The 19,448-nt window shown below is 41.5% G+C and overlaps 2 protein-coding genes across 2 annotated transcripts; one reads left to right on the top strand and one right to left on the bottom strand.

Annotated features, from left to right (window-relative positions):
* The first annotated feature begins 3,612 nt into the window (after window positions 1–3,612).
* On the top strand, window positions 3,613–6,496 carry LOC139652650 (zinc-binding protein A33). The gene is made up of 6 exons (XM_071529800.1): window positions 3,613–4,209; window positions 4,487–4,582; window positions 4,667–4,897; window positions 4,990–5,012; window positions 5,093–5,211; window positions 5,326–6,496. Exons 1-6 carry the CDS (start codon window positions 3,808–3,810, stop codon window positions 5,862–5,864), a joined length of 1,410 nt encoding a protein of 469 aa, XP_071385901.1. The 5' UTR covers window positions 3,613–3,807; the 3' UTR covers window positions 5,865–6,496.
* A 916-nt stretch (window positions 6,497–7,412) lies between these two features.
* On the bottom strand, window positions 7,413–8,390 carry LOC139652630 (G-protein coupled receptor 183-like). Its single transcript, XM_071529766.1, has one exon. The coding sequence runs from the start codon at window positions 8,388–8,390 to the stop codon at window positions 7,413–7,415; it is 978 nt and encodes a 325-aa protein (XP_071385867.1).
* Between the last annotated feature and the right edge of the window lie 11,058 nt (window positions 8,391–19,448).

Here is a 19,448-nt window from a genome sequence, read left to right as displayed (position 1 = left end):
GGCAACTGTGTGCCATAGAGGGCCGAGAGTCTGCAGGTTTTCATTCAAACTAAACACTACACTAAGGTGATTTCACTGACTCATTCCTCCACTCTGCTTGAAGCTGTGCTCATCAGTGAAATTGCCTGGTGAAGTCTTAGCTTAAACTATCAAAACGATGAGTGAAAACTAAACCGAACCTGTGGCCCTTTCTGTGTGGGGCTTGCACAAATTCCAAAGACTTGAAATTCAGGTAGATTGGAGACTCTAAATTGCCCATATAGGTATGAAAATGAGTGTGGGTTTGGCAAGAAAGGCTGCTGCCAGAATCCATCTTGTTGGGGTGCGTACCATTACATAACGTTTTCTCCTCGCCTTGCGTCTCCTCCTCAACTAACCAGTGAACCAGTGTCCTGTCATTTTGAAAAGTCTGTGCACGCGCCGTATTGAAGTGATGTTTGAAGTGTGGCGTTGAGGCTCCTCCCACTCCCTTGCCCCTCCACGGATGACAGCTGTCTAGTTTTATCCGGATAGAAACGTTTCACAAAGTTAAGAAGCTTAATGTGTAATTCATCTCTGTCAGCCTCTAATGAGCCTTGTGTGCCTCATGGAGGTAGAACACCTAAAAGAAATTTCTTAAGATGCCGTGTGCGTTTTATGCTTTTGCGACTTGGGTTAGGCAATGATCCTGTAGGCTGTTTGACATCTCATTATCAATGAACCAAGTTTTATTCTTTTTATTCCCCTAAGTGACCATAGATCTAGCAGTAAGAACATAGTTATGCAAAATAGACAATGAAAGGCTGTTAATGAGGTTTAGTAAGAATTTTTTCTCCCCGAAGGAAACTCCCATGGCAACCCACATTCACAAGAAAGATTAATACAGAATGAGAAACACATTAAGGCCATTTACAACTGTGGATTTTATCTGTAATTTTTTCAACACATTTCTGACTGTATGGAGCTGGGCTTAGCCTAGATACGTGAGTTATCTTCACTCATTATTTCTGCAATGAGGATACACCTGTGTATCCTCTGGCCATGCCTCATTGGAGGACACAGGCAATGAGATATGAAGGCTCTTTCATGTTACTTTTAATCATTTGGAGCATCCTTAATGATGGCGGCGCATTTTTTGAGTCGAGGATGGGAGGATGGAGGATGAGATGTGTTTTGCCCAAATTGAATGCACCTGCTCCAGAGCTCCTTTAAGAGCCGCTGCAGGTGCAAACAGATTGGGAGAACCTGGAGAGTGAAGCAGACAAAGATGAGAAAAGAATGAAGTGCGTGACAGTTAATACAGGGCCTAACACAGTGGTTTTCAATCGGGACCCAGAGTACGGTTGGTTTTCTATCCTACCAGGTTGTTAGTTGAAATAGTCTCTTAGAGGGATAGAATGAAAACCAGCAGGGCTTTGGGCCCCAAGGACCAGGATGGAAAACACCTAGACTGAATGTCTTTTCATCTGGATTTTGGAGGTCGAGCAGTCCCTCAGCTGGTATGTCCTTATTCACATCTCATAAAAATGACTCCATTGGCCTTCACATAAAGGTGAAGGAATTTGACTTAGATTATTGCACAGTTATTGAAATGCATATACAGTTGCCATTTTCAAGTCACAAGTCTTTCAGGGCAAGTCGCAAGTCAAGTCTTACTATAAGTCTTCATAATTGCGAGTCAAGATGCAAGTCTTTCAGGTCTGTGAATGCTGACCATGCCCATTACAATGACATGGGACCAGTTCTTGTGTTTTTAAAGTTTTCCTTTCAAAGCTTTTTTTATTCTATTCTTTATCTTTGCTGTGTACCTGAGAACATGCAATTAGACAGTGGATAACACCATGATAGCAATGATCCCGTGTACAGAGATGGAGTGGGCAGATTATGGGTTCTCATGCTACCGTCTGGGTTCTAATGCTACCGTCCCTTTCAGTTTGAGGGCTTTTATTTTACAACTTTAATTTTGCTGGTTAAATTGATATCCACTCACTGGGTTCAGAGGTATCAAATACAAAGCAGAGTCCAGTTTGGGATGAGGTTGGGATATGATTGGCATGCTTGGTGATTGATGACTAATTGATTTTAATTGCTGACTATTTAGAAAAAGCTCGGGCTAGAAGGAAGACAGCACTAGATGAGATGACGTACTTATGTTCTTTTCTTTTTTCTTTTCCATGGGTATTTGTTCTTGTCATATTAGGGGTATTATAGTAGCCTACTGGAATATACTTCATGTACTTAATGTGCTTAATGTAATGAATTGAGTATTGCTTACAGCTATAATATAGCAAACTGAAATTTAGTTTATTGTAATCCTATGTAGGATGGGCCACAGACGCGACAACCTCTTCCTCCATTCACAGCGATCTCCTGGGTGTGTGTTGCGCGCGCCGCGCATCCAAGCTGCTTATAAGGATTGCGCACTCAGAAAGGGAGGAGAGAGTGTGACGGCCGCGGAAAAATGAGACTTACAGGGAATTCTTCACACAAATATTGCAATTATTTCCAATCAGACATTGTTGGTCAAAAAAAAAAAAAAAAACTTAAAAAAGGAAGCCAGGACGAGAGATGCGAGAGACACCACCAATCTCTACCTGAAAAGTCTTCATCAGCTACTTTTCTTGAATTTCACCAAGGGCATTAATGCTATCTTATCTTATAGTGTTGTAGCCTACCTTGTCAAAGTCCACAGTAAGAGCTTTACCAGGGGCTCCAGGGAATGTGCTGGGTGCTGCTGCAGCAGTACGTTTAAGCCAGGTGGTAGTTAGTCAGTAGTGGCAAGCAACGACACTGCTGCTGCTGCTGCTGCTGCTGCTGCTGCAGGCCTAGAAGTGGTAGTTCCAGTAGTTCTCATAACATATCTGAAATATTTTAAAGTAGCATTTTGGCTAGTCATAATGTAATGAGAGATATTGTAAATTAGCATTTAAGATATTTCTCATATGACCAACCGAAATTTAAGATATCTTTTTTTACATTATGACCAGTCAAAATGCTAATTTAAGATATCTTTTTTACATTATGACTAGTCAAAATGCTAATTTAAGATATCTTTTTTTACATTATGACTAGTCAAAATGCTAATTTAAGATATCTTTTATTATGACCAGTCAAAATGCTAGAGGTATCAAACACAAGGCAGAGTCCAGTTGGGATGAGGTTAGGATATGATTGGCATGCTTTGTTATTGATGACATATGTGGTTTCAATACTGAAACTGAATGAATGATGAAAAATACAAGAGTACGGAGAATATCACGGTAGATCCTGGACCTTCGTTTGCCTAATTTTGCCTACTTTGAACATTTTGGGGGGGGACGCATCCCCCTGTCCCCCCCACCAATTACGCCTATGTACTTGACACAGCGGTTTGGAAATTGTTTAGCGAGTTCAGCACACCATGAATTTAAGGAGGCAATTTGGCTAGTGTACAGCCTTGGGCTGTTAACTTGCCCTAAGAACCATTCACATTCATATCCTGTATGATTACATTCCAAACATGCAACAAGTTACCAATCAGTTTCAAGCTATCCAACTACTGGCCAATAGGGCTTCACTTCCTGTTTCCCAGAGCTGCTACATACAGTGTTGTTTCACACTGCTCCATGGTTTTAGTTACTCCCACAGAAGTCAAACACAGGAAAACTAAGAGCATTCGCTGCCTCACATTGGGAACAATGGACAAGCAGACACTGCCTTCTTATTATGAGGCTCTTCTGAGACTAAATCACGTTCTTACTGTTGACACAGGAATGTTTTTATGATTTAAACCTGAGGACTTAAGCTGTTCTGAACTGTGGAGTTACTTCATTGTTACATAGCAAGCTGATGATCATGTCTCTGCCAGAGGAAGACCTCACATGCGCCATATGCTGCGACATCTTCACAGACCCTGTTCTGCTGTCATGCAGCCACAGCTTCTGCAGGAGCTGTCTGAAGTGCTGCTGGGACACTTCAGGCTTGCGCGAGTGTCCGGTATGCAGGAAAAGAGCCCCCAAGTCCAGTCCTCCCTCCAATTTGGCTCTGAAGAATCTCTGTGAAGCTCTGATACAAGCCAGGATTCAGAGTTCAGTGTTGGTGGAAGAGATGATAAACTGTAGCCTCCATGGGGAGAGGTTCAAACTCTTCTGTCTGGTTGACAAACAGCCCATCTGTGTGGTGTGCCAATCGTCCAAAATGCACAAGAACCACGACTGCTCCCCTATAGATGAGGCAGTGCTGGACTGTAAGGTGAGAGAAATTAATGTAACAATCTGTTTCTCAATAACAGAATAACATCAACTAGCTAAACTGACTTCGCCTATATTTTTTAACCTATAAATAGTCAGAAGGTAACGCCTAGTCGTAGAATGCTGTTCATCAGGTCTGTCCTGATTCGAATGGACACTGTTAATCTTTTAGTGATGAATGGGTGCCTTAAAACATCCGAAGTACTCTAAATATTATTCCTTTTATCTGATCTCTGCTGTTGACTGAGGCCTGCTACACATTAATCTTTGACTTTCAGGATGAACTTACTTCATCCCTGAAGAGCTTGCGAGATAAACTGGACAGCCTCAAAAGAATTCGCAGTTCCTCAGCGGACATGCTCAGTCACATAAAGGTAACCTGTGAGGATTCTCTTACTTTCATTGCTAATCAATAAAATTAGCTCAAATGAATCAGACTTTGCAATTATCTCCCCCAGAGTCAGGCACTGGAAACACAGAAACTGATCAAGAACCAGTTTGAGCAGCTCCATCAGGTCCTCTACCACGAAGAGTCGGCCAGGTTAGCTGCCGTGAGAAAAGAGGAAGAAGAGAAGATCTCAGAAATGAAGGATAAGGTTAAAGAGCTTTCGGCGGAGATGCTGTCCCTCGCAGAGACCATCACTGTCCTGGAGGAGGAGCTGAAAGAAGATGACATGGTCTTGTTGACGGTACGGACAATCCAGTTTACATGAACTTCTTAATTACTGTTCACATAATCTTTTCAAATTGACACTGTGTTTTTATTTTTTTTATTTTGCAGAATTTCAGAGCCACTCAGGAGAGGTATGTCATGTGTCATTATGGATTTATACTCCTGCTGAGTGGGACAAATTCTCAGTGTAGGGTGCCTGTTGTAATTGCAGGGGAAACAGCATGCAACTTGGTTCAGAATACATGTCTGGGGTATTGATCGACGTGACCAACCATCTGTGCAACCTCAAGTACAGAATCTGGGAGAAAATGCAGGACCATGTTGAGTATAGTGAGTACACATTATAGCATTACAGCATTATAGTTTTCTTAATAGGTATTCATAATACAACCCAAACCCTGTCCAGCATGTACAACTTTCTCTTTGGCCAATTTCCTCTGTTAGCTCCTGTGACGCTGGACCCAAACACAGCACACCCCTGCCTCATCCTGTCTGACGACCTCGCTTCCCTCCGCTACACCAGCCAGCCCAACTGTTGCCCCGACAACCCAGAGCGCTTCCACATGAGCGCCGAGGCGGTGGGCATGACTGCTCTCGGCTCAGGAAGTCACCACTGGATCGTGGAAACGGGAAGTAACCAGGACTGGCTCCTGGGTGTGGCCTCCTCGTCCGTCCCGAGGAATGCTGAAGTCTCCGCTCGGCCCGAGAATGGCTTCTGGACGTTGTGTTTCCGGGACGGAGAGTTCAGGGCAATGACCTCGCCCCCCACCCCCCTCACGGTGTCAGGAAAGCCAGACCAAGTCAAAGTGCAGCTGGATTATGACAAAGGGACTTTGTCTTTTTTTGACCCTGTTGATGACACACTTCTTTATGCATTTACACACACATTCACAGAAACATTGCTTCCGTATTTCTATACGCAAAGCAACCATCCACTGAGAATCCTGCCAGAGAATGTGTTTGTCACAGTGTTGCATAAATGAGTGGATGAGTAGTAAATTATCTGAGAATTTCCCACCTTAATGCTGTTCTGATAAATGAAATGAATGTTGATAAATGAAATTAATGCTGTTTTGATAAATGAAATGAATGTCATCCCTCAAAACTTGAAGGAATTGATAGCAAGAGACTCAATGATATGATTTGGTACCGCACAGATAATGAGTTTAGCCATTTCTCTCAGTGAAGGTATGCACAATGTTCTTGATCTATTAAAAGACAATTTATTCACCAAATATTTTTTCTGTTTCAAAAACATTTTGTAAGTCTGTCAATATTTGTGTTTCCAGTCAGTCTTATGACCCTTTCCCCCTTTTTTAGCAAGTTGTTTTGATTGCAATCAAGTTAATTTATTCAGTTAATTGAGTGAGTGATCTGGGCATAGTTGAGGATCCAGAGAGGGTTCCTGCAATGCTGATATATGTGGCTAAACAATGATGCATTCATCTCTATTGTGTGAGGAAGGAGGACATCCATGTTCTGCTGGATTGGGATGGATGAGAGGTATTTTTTTTAACACCATACACTATACAAACACACACACACACCCAAGTATGGTTGTATTACTATACTTGTGAGGACTTTAACATAATTGTTTTCACCCCCCCCCCCCCACACACACACTCACACACACTCACACACACACACACACACACCCACAGAGTTCCTTCTTCTTTCTACTGGTGGTGCTTCTCCTCTTCAAAGGTCCCTGAAAGAAAGCTTGAATTCAGTGTGTGTTTACTTAGACAATGACACTTGGACAGTCATGTGATTCTTAAAAAAAAGTTATTGTTTTACGATTAAAAAAGTTAAAACAAAGGATTACAAGCCAAGTCATAAATTATATTTTAGTGTATTGTGTGTTTTCTCTTTGTACACATGATGGCGCCAAAGTCTTGCAAAACCAGAATCAAATGCATTTGGTGAGGATTTGACTACAATAGAACTGAATATACAGCCAGGGATTAGAAAATTATCTAGTAGGAGCACAGAATATTATTTGATTGCATTGTTATTGCTTTTATGGCATTTTTGTTTTATTTGACAGAGTACAGTGGAGAGAGAGACATGACATGCAGCAAAGGTCCTACAGGCTGGAATTAATCCCAGTATATCACAGTTTGCTTGTTAGCCAACTGAGCTACCAGGGCACCCCTCATTACTTTATTAGAGAATATATATTTTTTTAGAAAATATAGCAGTTTATAAAGGTATAGTGTCAAAATCTTGAGTTTCTGCTTGTTTCCTCATTATTGCTGCATATTTTAAATGTAGAACATGGACAAAAGCAACAAGGTTTTTGAAGATATTAATTTTATTTTACTTTCAAGAATGTTTTCTCAAGCTCTGCATAAAAATATAAATGATAAAACATTCAGAAAATGATGAACATTGATAGAGAACAAACATCAGTGACTAAAATATCAAATTACTATGAAAGTAGGATCGATGAACCATTTCCCACCTTTCGGTTTGCCATAAATCTTAGACTCAGTATCCATGTGGTTCAGCAGGCGTTTACCTTGTTAACTTCAAGTAGGTGGGTTTTGTGCCGGCGGGGTTTTGTTCTTTTCTGCCTTGACGCATGTGCAGCACCTCTTAACGCAGGCCTCAGGCAGGAAGGGCACCTTCTCCAGACGGGACAGGTAGACGAGCGGCTGGATGCTGCTGCTGATGTTGAGGAAGGCGAAGCCCACCGGCTGCACGTAGCAGCGAAATACATCAGGAGTGTAGTAGTCTTCAAAGGGGAACAGCGCTACAGGCGGCAGGTAGTTGCACACGATGATACCCAGGATGGAGAGCACCAACTTGAAGGCCTTCTTCTTCATGGGGTGCATCTCATCTTTCCCTGTGCCACGGGACTTCTTCAGCGCCCACAGGATGGTTCCGTTACACACAACCATCCAGGTAAATGTCGCCAGGATCTCACCGGTGAACACCTTCTCAAAGTTGGGGAGGCCTCCCACAGTCTTGGCTGAGGCGTAGGCGAAGGTGAGGGAGAACACCAGCGCGGAGAGGCCTAACCTGTACTTGATGTCTTTCAGCTGGCCGAATGCGACGGGAAAGACCACAGCCACAAAGCGGTCCAGGCAGATACAGGAGAGGAACAGAGGCCCACTGGTGTCTTTCACGCCGTAGGAGAACTTGAGGGCGGACCACACCTCCTTGCTGTGCCAGTGGTAGAGGTTGAGGAAGATGAGGGGGACCATGGTACCAAAGTATGCATCCATGAAGGCCAGGCAGCCCAGGAATATGTCGGACGTGGAGGGCTCTTTGCGGTTGTGGATGAGGATCGCGATGACAAGGAGGTTGGCGGGAATTCCCACGATCACATTGAAGCTCTGTATGGCCAGGTCAAAGAGAATGCCCTCTACCAGTAACTCACACCCGTCAAACACACTGAAGGGTTTGGCCGTGGCATTGGGTGTGAAGTCAGTTGTGGTATTGAGAGGGAGTTGAGTCGGGAGGGAGGTGGAGTTGAGTGTTGAGGAGAACATATTTTCTGCCATGGTTCTAAAGCAGCAAAGACCCGATTCAAAACACGAGGACTGTGATGGGAACAAAGTAAGGAGAATAATGATGATTAGGATCTAAAAACAACACATTTACTTTCTTCTTGACTCACTCACTCACTCACTCACTCATGCACATTTATGCGCAATATGCGTAATATTTAGGCAGATGACTGATACTCATGGGATGACAGATATGCAAAGACAGATGACTTTATTAAATGGTCCAATATAAATTAACCACATCCTCGCCCATTTAGAGTCAGGTAGCTTCAGTGTTAAACTTAAGGGGACTGGTACTTGTTTTCTACTTGAGCACAAATTATGCAGCCTGTACCACGTCAAACATACTGTTGCTTATTAGAGTAATAGTTTCTATAGTCTCAGTAGAGTTGAACCCACTACAAAGTGTCACAGTTCCCAGACAGAAAAACACATTACAAACACTGTCAGGGCTTCTCCTCAGGCTGTTATCTTGTTATTGTGTCTGTGCGGACTCTCCTCATGGGAGTCTTCGCTCTGTATGCACAGGGACATCTAACTCACTTAGGGGACTCAGGCTAAAAGCACCACCCTTTCCAAGGCAGGATAAAAGGGCAGCCAGCTCCGAATTAAAATGGCAAAGTTCATATTCTGAATGTGGACAATTGCTTAAGACTACTGTTGGTAAGGGCAGTGGGAATTCTGGACTTTCTTGGAGCATTCAAATGTCCTTTTCTGACATTTTGCGATACCTAAAGCGAATTTATAACCAGAGAAGGACTTTAACATGGAAAATAAATGTAATAATGGAAAAATAACTGCCAAGGAGTCAGACATGAAGTAAAGTTAGGGCTGCTTTGAGGAGGGGCGACCAGGCACAGCTGTCCCGGGCCTGAGCTGTGTGTCCCTGAAGGATCACAAATGGAGGCATTATGTTCAGCTTTTGTAACTTTGTAGGCTTTGTTCTGGGCTCTGGGACTGCTTACATCGTGCAACCTCTTTGAAAATGCGACACTCTTCACATCCAGTGCGCCTGAGCTCCCTGCAGTGTACGGACTACTTTATGTTATTGGAGCCAGAGGCTGCGATCATCCCTTTTACCGCTGTCAAGGGGCCTATTCTGGTTCAAAGTGCACCTCTCTTCTCCCCGCTCCTTCGATAGATTGTGTCTCTTACCTCCCTCTGCTGGCTCTGCCCCGGGGCACGCCGACTCCTGTGGGACTAATCACACAGACAGGAGAGGGATGCTCTTTGCCAAAGATGCTAGTCCCTGGAGATGACAAACTTAATCAATTGTGTTTTTCTGCAGGCATATCTACTGAAAAATAAAAAAGCAAAACAGTATTTTACAGAACTGTAGTTTTGTTTAGCCCAGGTGCTGAACACCTCAATAACTAAATGTCTTTCTCAGATGTCATCTTTGAAATGTTAAAATCTACATTTATACTGGGAAGGGAGTTTTTATGTCATTACTTGACATTTTGATTGTTGAAATAGAAAAGAAAGACAGTTTATTCCAAATGTCAGATCGTTGTCAGGTCGTTGAAATGTATGTTTCATTAACAGTTGAAACTGATTCTGACAAATCTTTCTGACTTTCTGCCTCCACCTTTAATTGTAAACATGAAAATCTGAGTGAATGGCCATTAAATAAAGTAGTAAAAAGTATGTATTTTCATTGTTATTAGGAAACATGTACAGTTCATAAAGCCCAAATCTATAAATAGATTTCTTGACCATATAAATTCTGGATAATTCACATTTTAAGTTTCAAATTCTTGATAAGTTTGAATAATACATTAAAAATAGCTTTTTGCAGCTTTTGTAAAGTATCCCAAGTCAAAGTATAGGTCTTTTTACTTAAGTTTTTAAAAACATTACAAATGTAAACACTTTTTCCAGCTACACATTCCATTAAAAACTTGTGTTCACTGCTACTGTATAGTGTTAGTGTGAAGACCTCTGTCCATCAACGACATTCTAAAATGTTTCCAATCACACATATTGATTTTGGTGTTGGCAAGGGATGCAGTCGAGAGAAAAAAAACACTTTCTTAGGCTGACATGAATCTTTATGAGATAAATTCATGGTATGCATCATAGTAAGTATAGTATCAAACCAATGTAACTTGAAGATAGGGTCTTTAAAGGGAAAAAAAAAGCATAAATTAATGCTTTTCTGAAAATATGATTTTTATTTAAGTTGGTGGTTGTTTGCCTTATAAAGATCACTGACTGGTGGCCAATAGGCATCCCCATCACTAGTAGGGCTACCTGTTTGTTTAAATGTTTTTTATAGGGATGAAGCTTTTAAACTATAAATAAAACAATTCACAAGGTCAAAATGATCAATGGAGCTTTGTGGTTATTTTTTATGACATCTGCTTGGCATAACTGTCCAGACATATTACATACAAAGTTTTAAGATCAATTTGAGTTGAAATGATAATTGTTTACTTACCAGAGTGGAATTATCTTCTGCGCAGTGCAGTAAGTGCCATGTAGTGTGTGTCAAAGTGTTTGTTTGGAGGGGTTCATTTATAAGTTCTGTGAAGCGTTGGGGATTTGGAGGTGATCGGGAGGGGAGGATCTCCTGGAGTTTTTTGATATCCTGAGGGGGAAACGCTGACTATTCCAGTCAAAGCTTATTCATTAAGATTCCCTCAAGTGTTCTCAAGAGCAGTGAAATGGAAAAAACTAGGTCAAGAACCCTTTATTGCATTACAGAGTCCAGTTTTTGCAGCGTTGTACTCTGAACAAGGATTTAAAATCGTTCAAGGGTATGTCTAAGGACCTGATGCTGAAGACCTGATAGGTGTTCAAGGTTACGGTTGTGTTTCTCTCATTCTGGTGTCTCCTGGGTCGTCAGTCTTTGGCCTGACATGAGGATCCCGGGGCTGGCGGGGCATCATGGGACCGACTCCGGTGATGCGGTGGGTTTCCTGGAGCGATATATCTCACTCATCTCTTCATCCTTTCCTCCTGTTATCTGCAGAGGCTGAACGCAGGTGCACAAAAACAATATCGACCGCCAAGGAGCAAATGTCCTAATCAATGGCCTAGTCTTTTTTTTTGTTTGTTTTGTTTTTTATATATTTTCATCCCCATGGTGCTGTAAGTGTTTTTGAACTTACCTTACCACATTTGCATATGTGAAATGATTGGATCCTCATTGGTGCCTAAATAAGACAATGCATGAGAAACGCTTGGGGAATTAACAGGGTGTATGTAGGGTGTTCATTACTTAACAACTGGAGGTGGACAAAGACACTGTTTCTGACCATGTGTGAGTGCGTATTGGGATTGATTATTTTACAGGTTGCGTAATTGCATTTGAGCCTCTGCTTGGATGAGAAGAACCCAATGTTCTGTTCCCTCGCGAACAAAAAGACAAAACCCACATTGATCCGACGCCTTGTTGACGTGTAAAGTACAGAAGAGAGGAAGACACACAGAGAACAGACTGATACTCTAATTTGGTTGTTTTACCTCTCCCTGGTCAAGGGGGGCAGTAGTTGTCTGTATTTCAGGCTGATGGTTTGATGAGGAGTGGAGGTTCTCACCAAAAAGAACTTGAATCTTTGTAGACATGGCATGCCTGCTCACATTATAACCTCGATTCACCAGTGCAATCTGAGGTCTGTCACGTCTTCTTTCTCCTATTCAGCGAATAGTTTCGTTAAATTCCCAGAAGTCCCGCAGGGTGAGACGTCTCATTTAGTTTCCTATCTCACCTCAAACTCATTTCTGTCCCACATGTTTTTTCTCAGCTCTTGCCAATATTTGGTGACTGTTATGTTTCCAAACAGATACTGAGCTTTGGGACATTCTTGTCTCGGAGCGCCAGCCTCGCAGTAGGTTTACATGTCCGTGTTGGTGAAAAGATTTTGATGTATTTGGGCTTGGTTATTTGTTTGCACTGCTGCGGGCAGCGCACCTTTCAAGCTCCACTGCTTACATTCTCACAGAAGATTTTGCACTCTGAGCTGTATGAGGTGTCCAAAGATGAAAGTCAATTTTTTTGCTTTCATTTTTTCTTCATTTAAGATCAGAAGAGAAGTGACATGAGAAAGTGACAAGTGACACTTTTTTTTTTTTTGTTCAATTTTGGAATGTATTTATTATGCAGGCCAATTTTCGATTTCTAAAGTCAGAAATCCATATTTGCATTTGCACTGATTGACTGTTGTTTATTGTCTATCAGTCCTTTGAAGAGTTCATTTATTTGCATGTAGATGCATAAGAAGCAGAAACCAGAGGCTGAGTGATATTGCAGCAGTCTGTTCTTTCAGTACTTTATTTTCACTGCATGGAAGGGAGAAATACCAAGGTATACGTAGGTACTTAATGCAGCAGCTTCTTTTCACTACACTCTATTAGTCTTTGCCTGAGTAATTTGTGATCACTCCTTTCCGAACCTTTCCAACATTCCCTCTCTCTCCCTCTCTCTCTCTCTCTCTCTCTCTCTCTCTCCATCTCTCCCTCCCTCTCTCTCTCTCTCTCTCTCTCTCTCTCTCTCTCTCTCTCTCTCTCTCACTGTTGCAGAAGGCTGAGGGCAAGTGTTCTTTACGGGTCATGGGTATCTCATGTTAAAAGAGAAAACTTATGAAATTACCACAGCAAGTTGTAGCTGGTACTCATGCTTCCCCTCCAAGCTCCTGCCGTGAGGCGGAGCAGAGGCATTTGCACCTCGGCTGGCCAGATGTGACTGTAGAGGGGAAGTTTCCATGTATAGCCCACAGCTGGGGGAGGTCAAGTAGATCCACATGAGCTTTATATGATATCGGTTAGGGTCAGGCATTAGCATGCAGCAAACTGAGGGAGGTGAAGCCATCGATGTGGCTGAGGGACTTGGGGCCTGCCTCTGACCCTAATAATGATATGATTCCTTATTGATTGAAATTCTCTTCAGAGCACAGTGCTACAGAACAGCACCTCTGGAGATGGCAGGGGTTCAGTTTCTCGCTCAAGGACTCTTCGGTGTGGATGCTTGCCGACACGGGGGCTTGAAGCCAGGCTCTCCCTACTCACTACGTCTCCATGCTGCACTGCAGACCTGAGAACAGAGGCCAGCTGACCAGACCGGTGGCACTCCTTCATTCATTAATTTCAACACACACACACACACACACACACAGACACACACACACACACACACAAATACACACACACACACACACACACACACACAGTAGACTAACAGTATGCTTGTTGAATATGGCTCCTCCATGCAGCTATTCTCTGTGGTCCACTGTTTATTGAAATCATATGGGAGGAAGTGAGAAAGAATCCAAAATCCAATAACAGACTAGCAGAAACAAGAACATCAAACAACAACTGCAGCTCAGCCAGACGCACAGGCAGAAAAGGAACGTCTAGCCTCCTCTTCTACTCAGTACTATCACATTAATAATCGTTAATGGAATCAATGACAATTCAAAAGCTACACCACAAACAGTTTTAACGATATTGATATGACTTCCATGTACTTTTATATCAATACATTTAGAAGACAAATTGTCTCATTTGGTCAGATATAAACACGAAACATTTTCACACCATTGTGCAATGTTTGATTTTCTTTTAGCCCCTTTCTGTCGTTCTGCCTAATGGTTTGCGAGAGATGGAATTGGCTGTAACAGAATCCTATTTGCGTCATGACAGTCGAGAGCAAGAAAGCTGGAATTAGAAACAGGACTGAAACTTTTTTTTGGTAAAAGCACACACACCCAGGAGAAAACATCATCAATCAAAAACTGCTGCCTCAGATGCACGAAAACACGGCACCGAAACAAGTAGAGAGAGAGAGAGGGAGAGAGAGAGAGAGAGAGAGGGGAGAAGACAGAGCTTATATTTAATATTTATTAATGCGTAGCAATTGATCACTGAGCAGCAACTACATTTCTCTGATTCTCAGACGTTTCTTCTAACAACGTTGAGTTTGGTTTTAGTTCATGTTATTTGTACAGTGATCAAACATAGAATCAAAGTGTTTAAAAAACACAGTGATAAAATATGATGATTAAAAACAGAAAGAAAAGATGCAATTACTATTTATTTACAACATGTAGCTCACTACTGACCACTGTTATTTACAGAACTTGTGTTGTTCAGTCCCTCACAGTAAACGGCTCCAGCCTCATGCCTGCAGGGTCACAAGATATAAAACAAGGTCTTGTTTCAGCAATTGCTCTAATGGAACACGAGGCACAACCCAGACTAGATACAAATCAATCCGGCATCATGCCAGGCTTGGTTCAATAATACCAGTTTTCTTTTTCATTTCTGTGATAATATGGATGTAAGCATGAACTGCATGTACACCAGTGGGCTGTCCTTGAGTGGAAGGGGAAACAGTATAGGTAAACACTGTCGACTCCTCTTTAATGGGGTTTTGACATGGACGTACACAGTGGAACTAACTGTATGGCCTGTGGCCAAGACAGGCAGAATGGGCAGCCTACCAGCTTTCTACCCATTATTACAATTATGCCACTCTAAATATGGAGCAATTACCATAATTACGGCTATTAGTCTAGGGGCGGCTAACTAACAAACAAACAACCCCGAGTTTCATTCGGCGATCACTTCTTAATGGATTTAATTATGGAATAAAGCAACAGGATGTGATTAAGCATTATTCAGTTTTTAATGTACTCATAGGCAGGAACTACAAGGCAGGATTAGCACTTCAATTTGGCTTAGTGTGTCATAATATCAGGAGCTGAAAGGAAAATTTGTGACTATTGAAACCTAAATCCAGTTAGCTGATTCATGTCAAAGCAAAGAGAATGGGCTGGCACTGACACTGTGGCATTCATTTGTTCTTCAGTTTGTTCTGTCAATCCTCTCAACCGGCTACGATGTGTTTAAAAAAAATAAATGTGTCATTTCAAGACAGAGCAAAGCATTTCACTCCTTCGAAATACAAAATATGGTAAATGGCTCTATTGATACGACAGAATTTTGACAGTCAACCATATCTATTTCAGGAAGATTTGCAGCTTTGTGCTGTCAGCAGCACTCAATCACTTTGGAGGATTCAAACACTGTGGCAATGTGTTACATAAAAAAAAAAAAAAAGATATAGGAGTGCAGCCCTGTTCCTGGTACCTTAATCAAAAGCAGAGTGCCTGAAGTATTTTCAAGTTAGAGTGGTATGATGCAGTTTGAATTTTGAAATCTGAAACATGAATTGCTTTGTAAATAAGGTATAGCAACTAATTGGAATATTTTGATTGGTGTTATGCAAAGAATGTTACTCACTGAGTTGGTGTGCATGTTCAACAAGCTCTCTGTTGAGCAATTATAAAGCACAAACATGGAGTCATACCCGGCATCCTGCTGCTAAGAAAATAATTAAGTGAGTGCACTAGTTAATGTAAAGACTGGAACACAGCATCTCTTTCTATGTGTGCGCATCTGTACTTTTGCATGCATGTGTGTGTGAGAGAAAGAGACAGAAAAAGAGAGAAAAAGAGAAAGAGGGAGAAGGAAAGAGACTGTTGAGAAGGTTCAGATTCTGTGTCTAGAAAGCTTTGATTATGAGGTTGAGCTCATTTACATTTGTGAATACCTTGCTCAATTTGCTATGTTTTAATAATGCAGTATATGGTATATGGTATGGAGTATATGGTGCAAAAATATTTGTTTATTTCACCAGAGTTCAGTTATGTGGAATATTACCTCCAGAAAAAAAAAACCTATTATTTATTTTACCCATTTTTTCTTTTGCCCATTCTCTTCATTTGATGATCAAACACACAAATGTATGTGATAATCACTAACATCTATATATACCTGTATATACTGTATATATGTAAAAAAAATATATGTAAAAAAAACAAAACCCTGTCAACTTGCTGTTTAAACATTGTTTACTAGTTTTAGACCTGTTGCTTTTACTCCTACTGTCTTTTCAAGCATTTTACAGCATAAATCTATCACACTGGAGGTTTCTGCACTTGTGCATAAAGTCTAATGTGTTTTCTGCCCTTGTTTCTTTTGTTGACTTTTGAATTATCAACTGAAGAACAATCTGTTAATCACTTCATCATCCAATTAATTATCAATATCCTGAATTTCAATTTGTTTTCTCTTTCACCCTCTCTTCCTACTTTTCACACATAATTACATCCTCAGTAATCCAATTTACACAGGGCCTGTTAAGTTAAGCCAAGCTGTGTTTGGGCAAGTGGGAATCTGGAGGTCAGGTACTGATCCCCACACAAGGCAGGGGAGGGCTTTCAATCTGGTAAACACAACACAGGCTAGATGAGTAAAGCAGGAAATTGTGTAGCCCAGTTTATATGATGTGAGTCAATACAACTGTTCTGTAATAACCAAAAAATCATGGACCATGTGGATGCTACCATGCAATACTGATGCTCATCAGCAGTGAAGTTACCACCAGACAATATCAGTGATAAAATGGAAGCAAATGAACTTCATCTGGAAGGATGATTTCTATTCTGTCTTTGCATTTTTCGATCTGTTGTATGAGTGCGTTGTTAGAGCAAAGTGAAACACAGATCATGATAACATAGAATTCCCACTGCTGATTGGACTTTTTATTGTTTGTTTTCATTTTGGTGTGATGACAGGATGTGCAATAGCCTGTTGCACATCCTGTTTTATCAGCACAACATGGTGGGAATGGGTGTCTAATTTGAAAACAAATTTGTGTAGCATTGCTTATCCAACGGAGTCTCCAATTGGTCTGCAGGATGAGAACTCAATCTTTGGCACCCATACCAACACATAAAGCGCACAAGATTACCAGTTTTGGGATTTGCTGTTTTCAGGACAGGACCTATCTTCTGTGGCCAGCAATGACTTGAATGAACGACTCTCTATCCCTGGCAATGACAATGTTTGCTCCATCTATTGCCAGGGAGAAACTCCGAACTGAAATGGATTTACCTCAGATCACAGGTCAACACTTCTAAAGCCCAAACACTGGAGATTTATTTTTTAATCTGTATGTTATCTAATTTGGGGAATAGTTGCTTGAAACACAATCAGCTGACAGAATTTGGATATGCTGATTCTGATTCTTGATGTGTTTTCAAAGGCATTTTATCTGCACTTTTGAACTATATTCAAACAACAGGTGTTTACCTAAAGAGACCAGAAAATATGATGAAATGAGGAAATTCAAAATGTCATGTCACCGATCTAGTCCTTTAACTTTAATGTAGATATGATGTTTTTATTGTCATCAACCCACTGCAACAGAAGTAAACTATGGATACATGGAACCCACAAAGTAGCAACGTCATACACTCTTTGCCGTTTACTTCAAAGTGCCACTGAATATTTGAGCTAGCACCTGCAGGATTTTCTCCAACAAATACATGAGCAGCTCTACAGATCAATATTGTACTCACCAGCCATGAACACGACAGAACCTGATAGATCCCAAAGGTTTTTTGATACAAAGTAAGTTTAAGCAACCATACAGGAACACGTCAATGTTTACATTTAAAGGCCTATAGATCTGGCCATTTATGAATGCCACAGATTTTCCACAATGTAATGTGTCTGATGTTCTTAGATGCTCACATAGATGCTTGCTTTACAGCTGTTAAACTTTGCTTTGAATGACAAGACATAACTGGAAACATTGCATAGTCTGCAATGGCCTGAATGAAATGAACCTTAACTCCAAATGCAGGTAAATGTAAAGCTCAGTGTTGACAAGCAATGCAAATTCAAACAAACCCGTGAATCATAGTGCATTTCAAATTCATGTTCAGTTGTCACATGCTGCCAGTTCTTACATGAAGAGCTGTGCCAATGAATTTGAGAGGGAAGATATCTCTCCGGTCCCTTGTGGTCGCCTGCCCTTTCATCTGTGTTTGGATTGTGTACTGGGGACCTACTGTATAAACCACTTAGCCACTGTGCCAGTCTCTGAAGAGAGATCAGACTCTGGCTTAGACTCTCACATTTCCTCAGCATTTTCCAGGATGCAGGGAAACATGCGAGCTGAGCCCTCGCTTGATGTAAGAGAGGTCTGGCATGACGTAAAGAGACTACCTGCCACGCTCACAGCATAAAACAGGGATAAAGGTGAGCGAGTGAGTGTGTCTTTGTCAGTCAGTAGTCGTGTATAGAGAGAGATAACGCCATTCGCCAACAGGCTATTTTTACACTCAGGGACACGGTCCAGGTCTGTGACATGAGCTGCCGGGCTCTACTGTATCTCAGTGGTGCACTAGAATAAACACCTGCCGCTGTTCTCAGAGTAATTATACACACTACAGTTTGTTTGAGCCTTGCTGTCAGTGAGCGCAGCACTCTCTGTCAAGTAAAGACGCTTGCAACCTGATTGAGTATTACGCAACCACGATATATCTTACTGTATCTGCCTCCTGATTCCTACGTTGCCCTTGCCAATTTATGAGGAATATTGGCTTAAGACAGTGACTGTATGCTTTTTTTTCTTCTCATTTTTGTTTCATCTAAGCTTTATTTAACAAGGTAGTCCCATTGAGATAAAAAAAAAAAAAGAAATCAAGAGAGATCTGGCCAAGAAAGCAGAAAGACAAACAAAAATTTTGATTACATGGTCCTCTATGGGTTTGTGAAAGTTGTACAACCCTTGGGTTTATGTAACCCTGTCAAAACCCATTAGATAAACTGAAAAATGATTGTCATCAAGCTAAGAACAAGGCTATTTTTCTTAGTTCCTGAAAAGCTGACAAATTTTGTCATAACAGTGTACATACGTACAATCCCATGATAGGTAAGTGCAAAGTCAAAATTCACTATGAAAGTTAAGTATAATGGTCCATCGACACCTCTCTGTCCTTTACAAAAGCTCTTCAAATTTCAGGTGCCATGAACCTAGCCTGCTCTTATAGAAGGTGGTACAGTTTCACTTAACCCCATGGAGGCAGAGCGGAGGTCTGATAAGACTTGCTGCCCCCAGCGGTCAGTGTGGCGGCCTCCTGGGGGGAACCACGGTGCGTCCAGCTCCCTGTCAGAGGCAGCGGGGTGAGAACAGCTCTTCAGCTTGACTGTACGTCTGTCAGCTCCTCTCTGAACACCCCGCCATTACCGCTGATG

The sequence above is a fragment of the Centroberyx affinis genome, unplaced genomic scaffold, assembly GCF_046629955.1.
Source record: "Centroberyx affinis isolate AG114_WGS23_722 - 3 ecotype Tasmania unplaced genomic scaffold, CSIRO-AGI_Caff_v1 ptg001839l_1, whole genome shotgun sequence".
NCBI lineage: Eukaryota > Metazoa > Chordata > Actinopteri > Beryciformes > Berycidae > Centroberyx > Centroberyx affinis.
The sequence above is the reverse complement of the archived record's forward strand: the minus strand, read 5'-3'. Positions and strand labels throughout refer to the sequence as shown.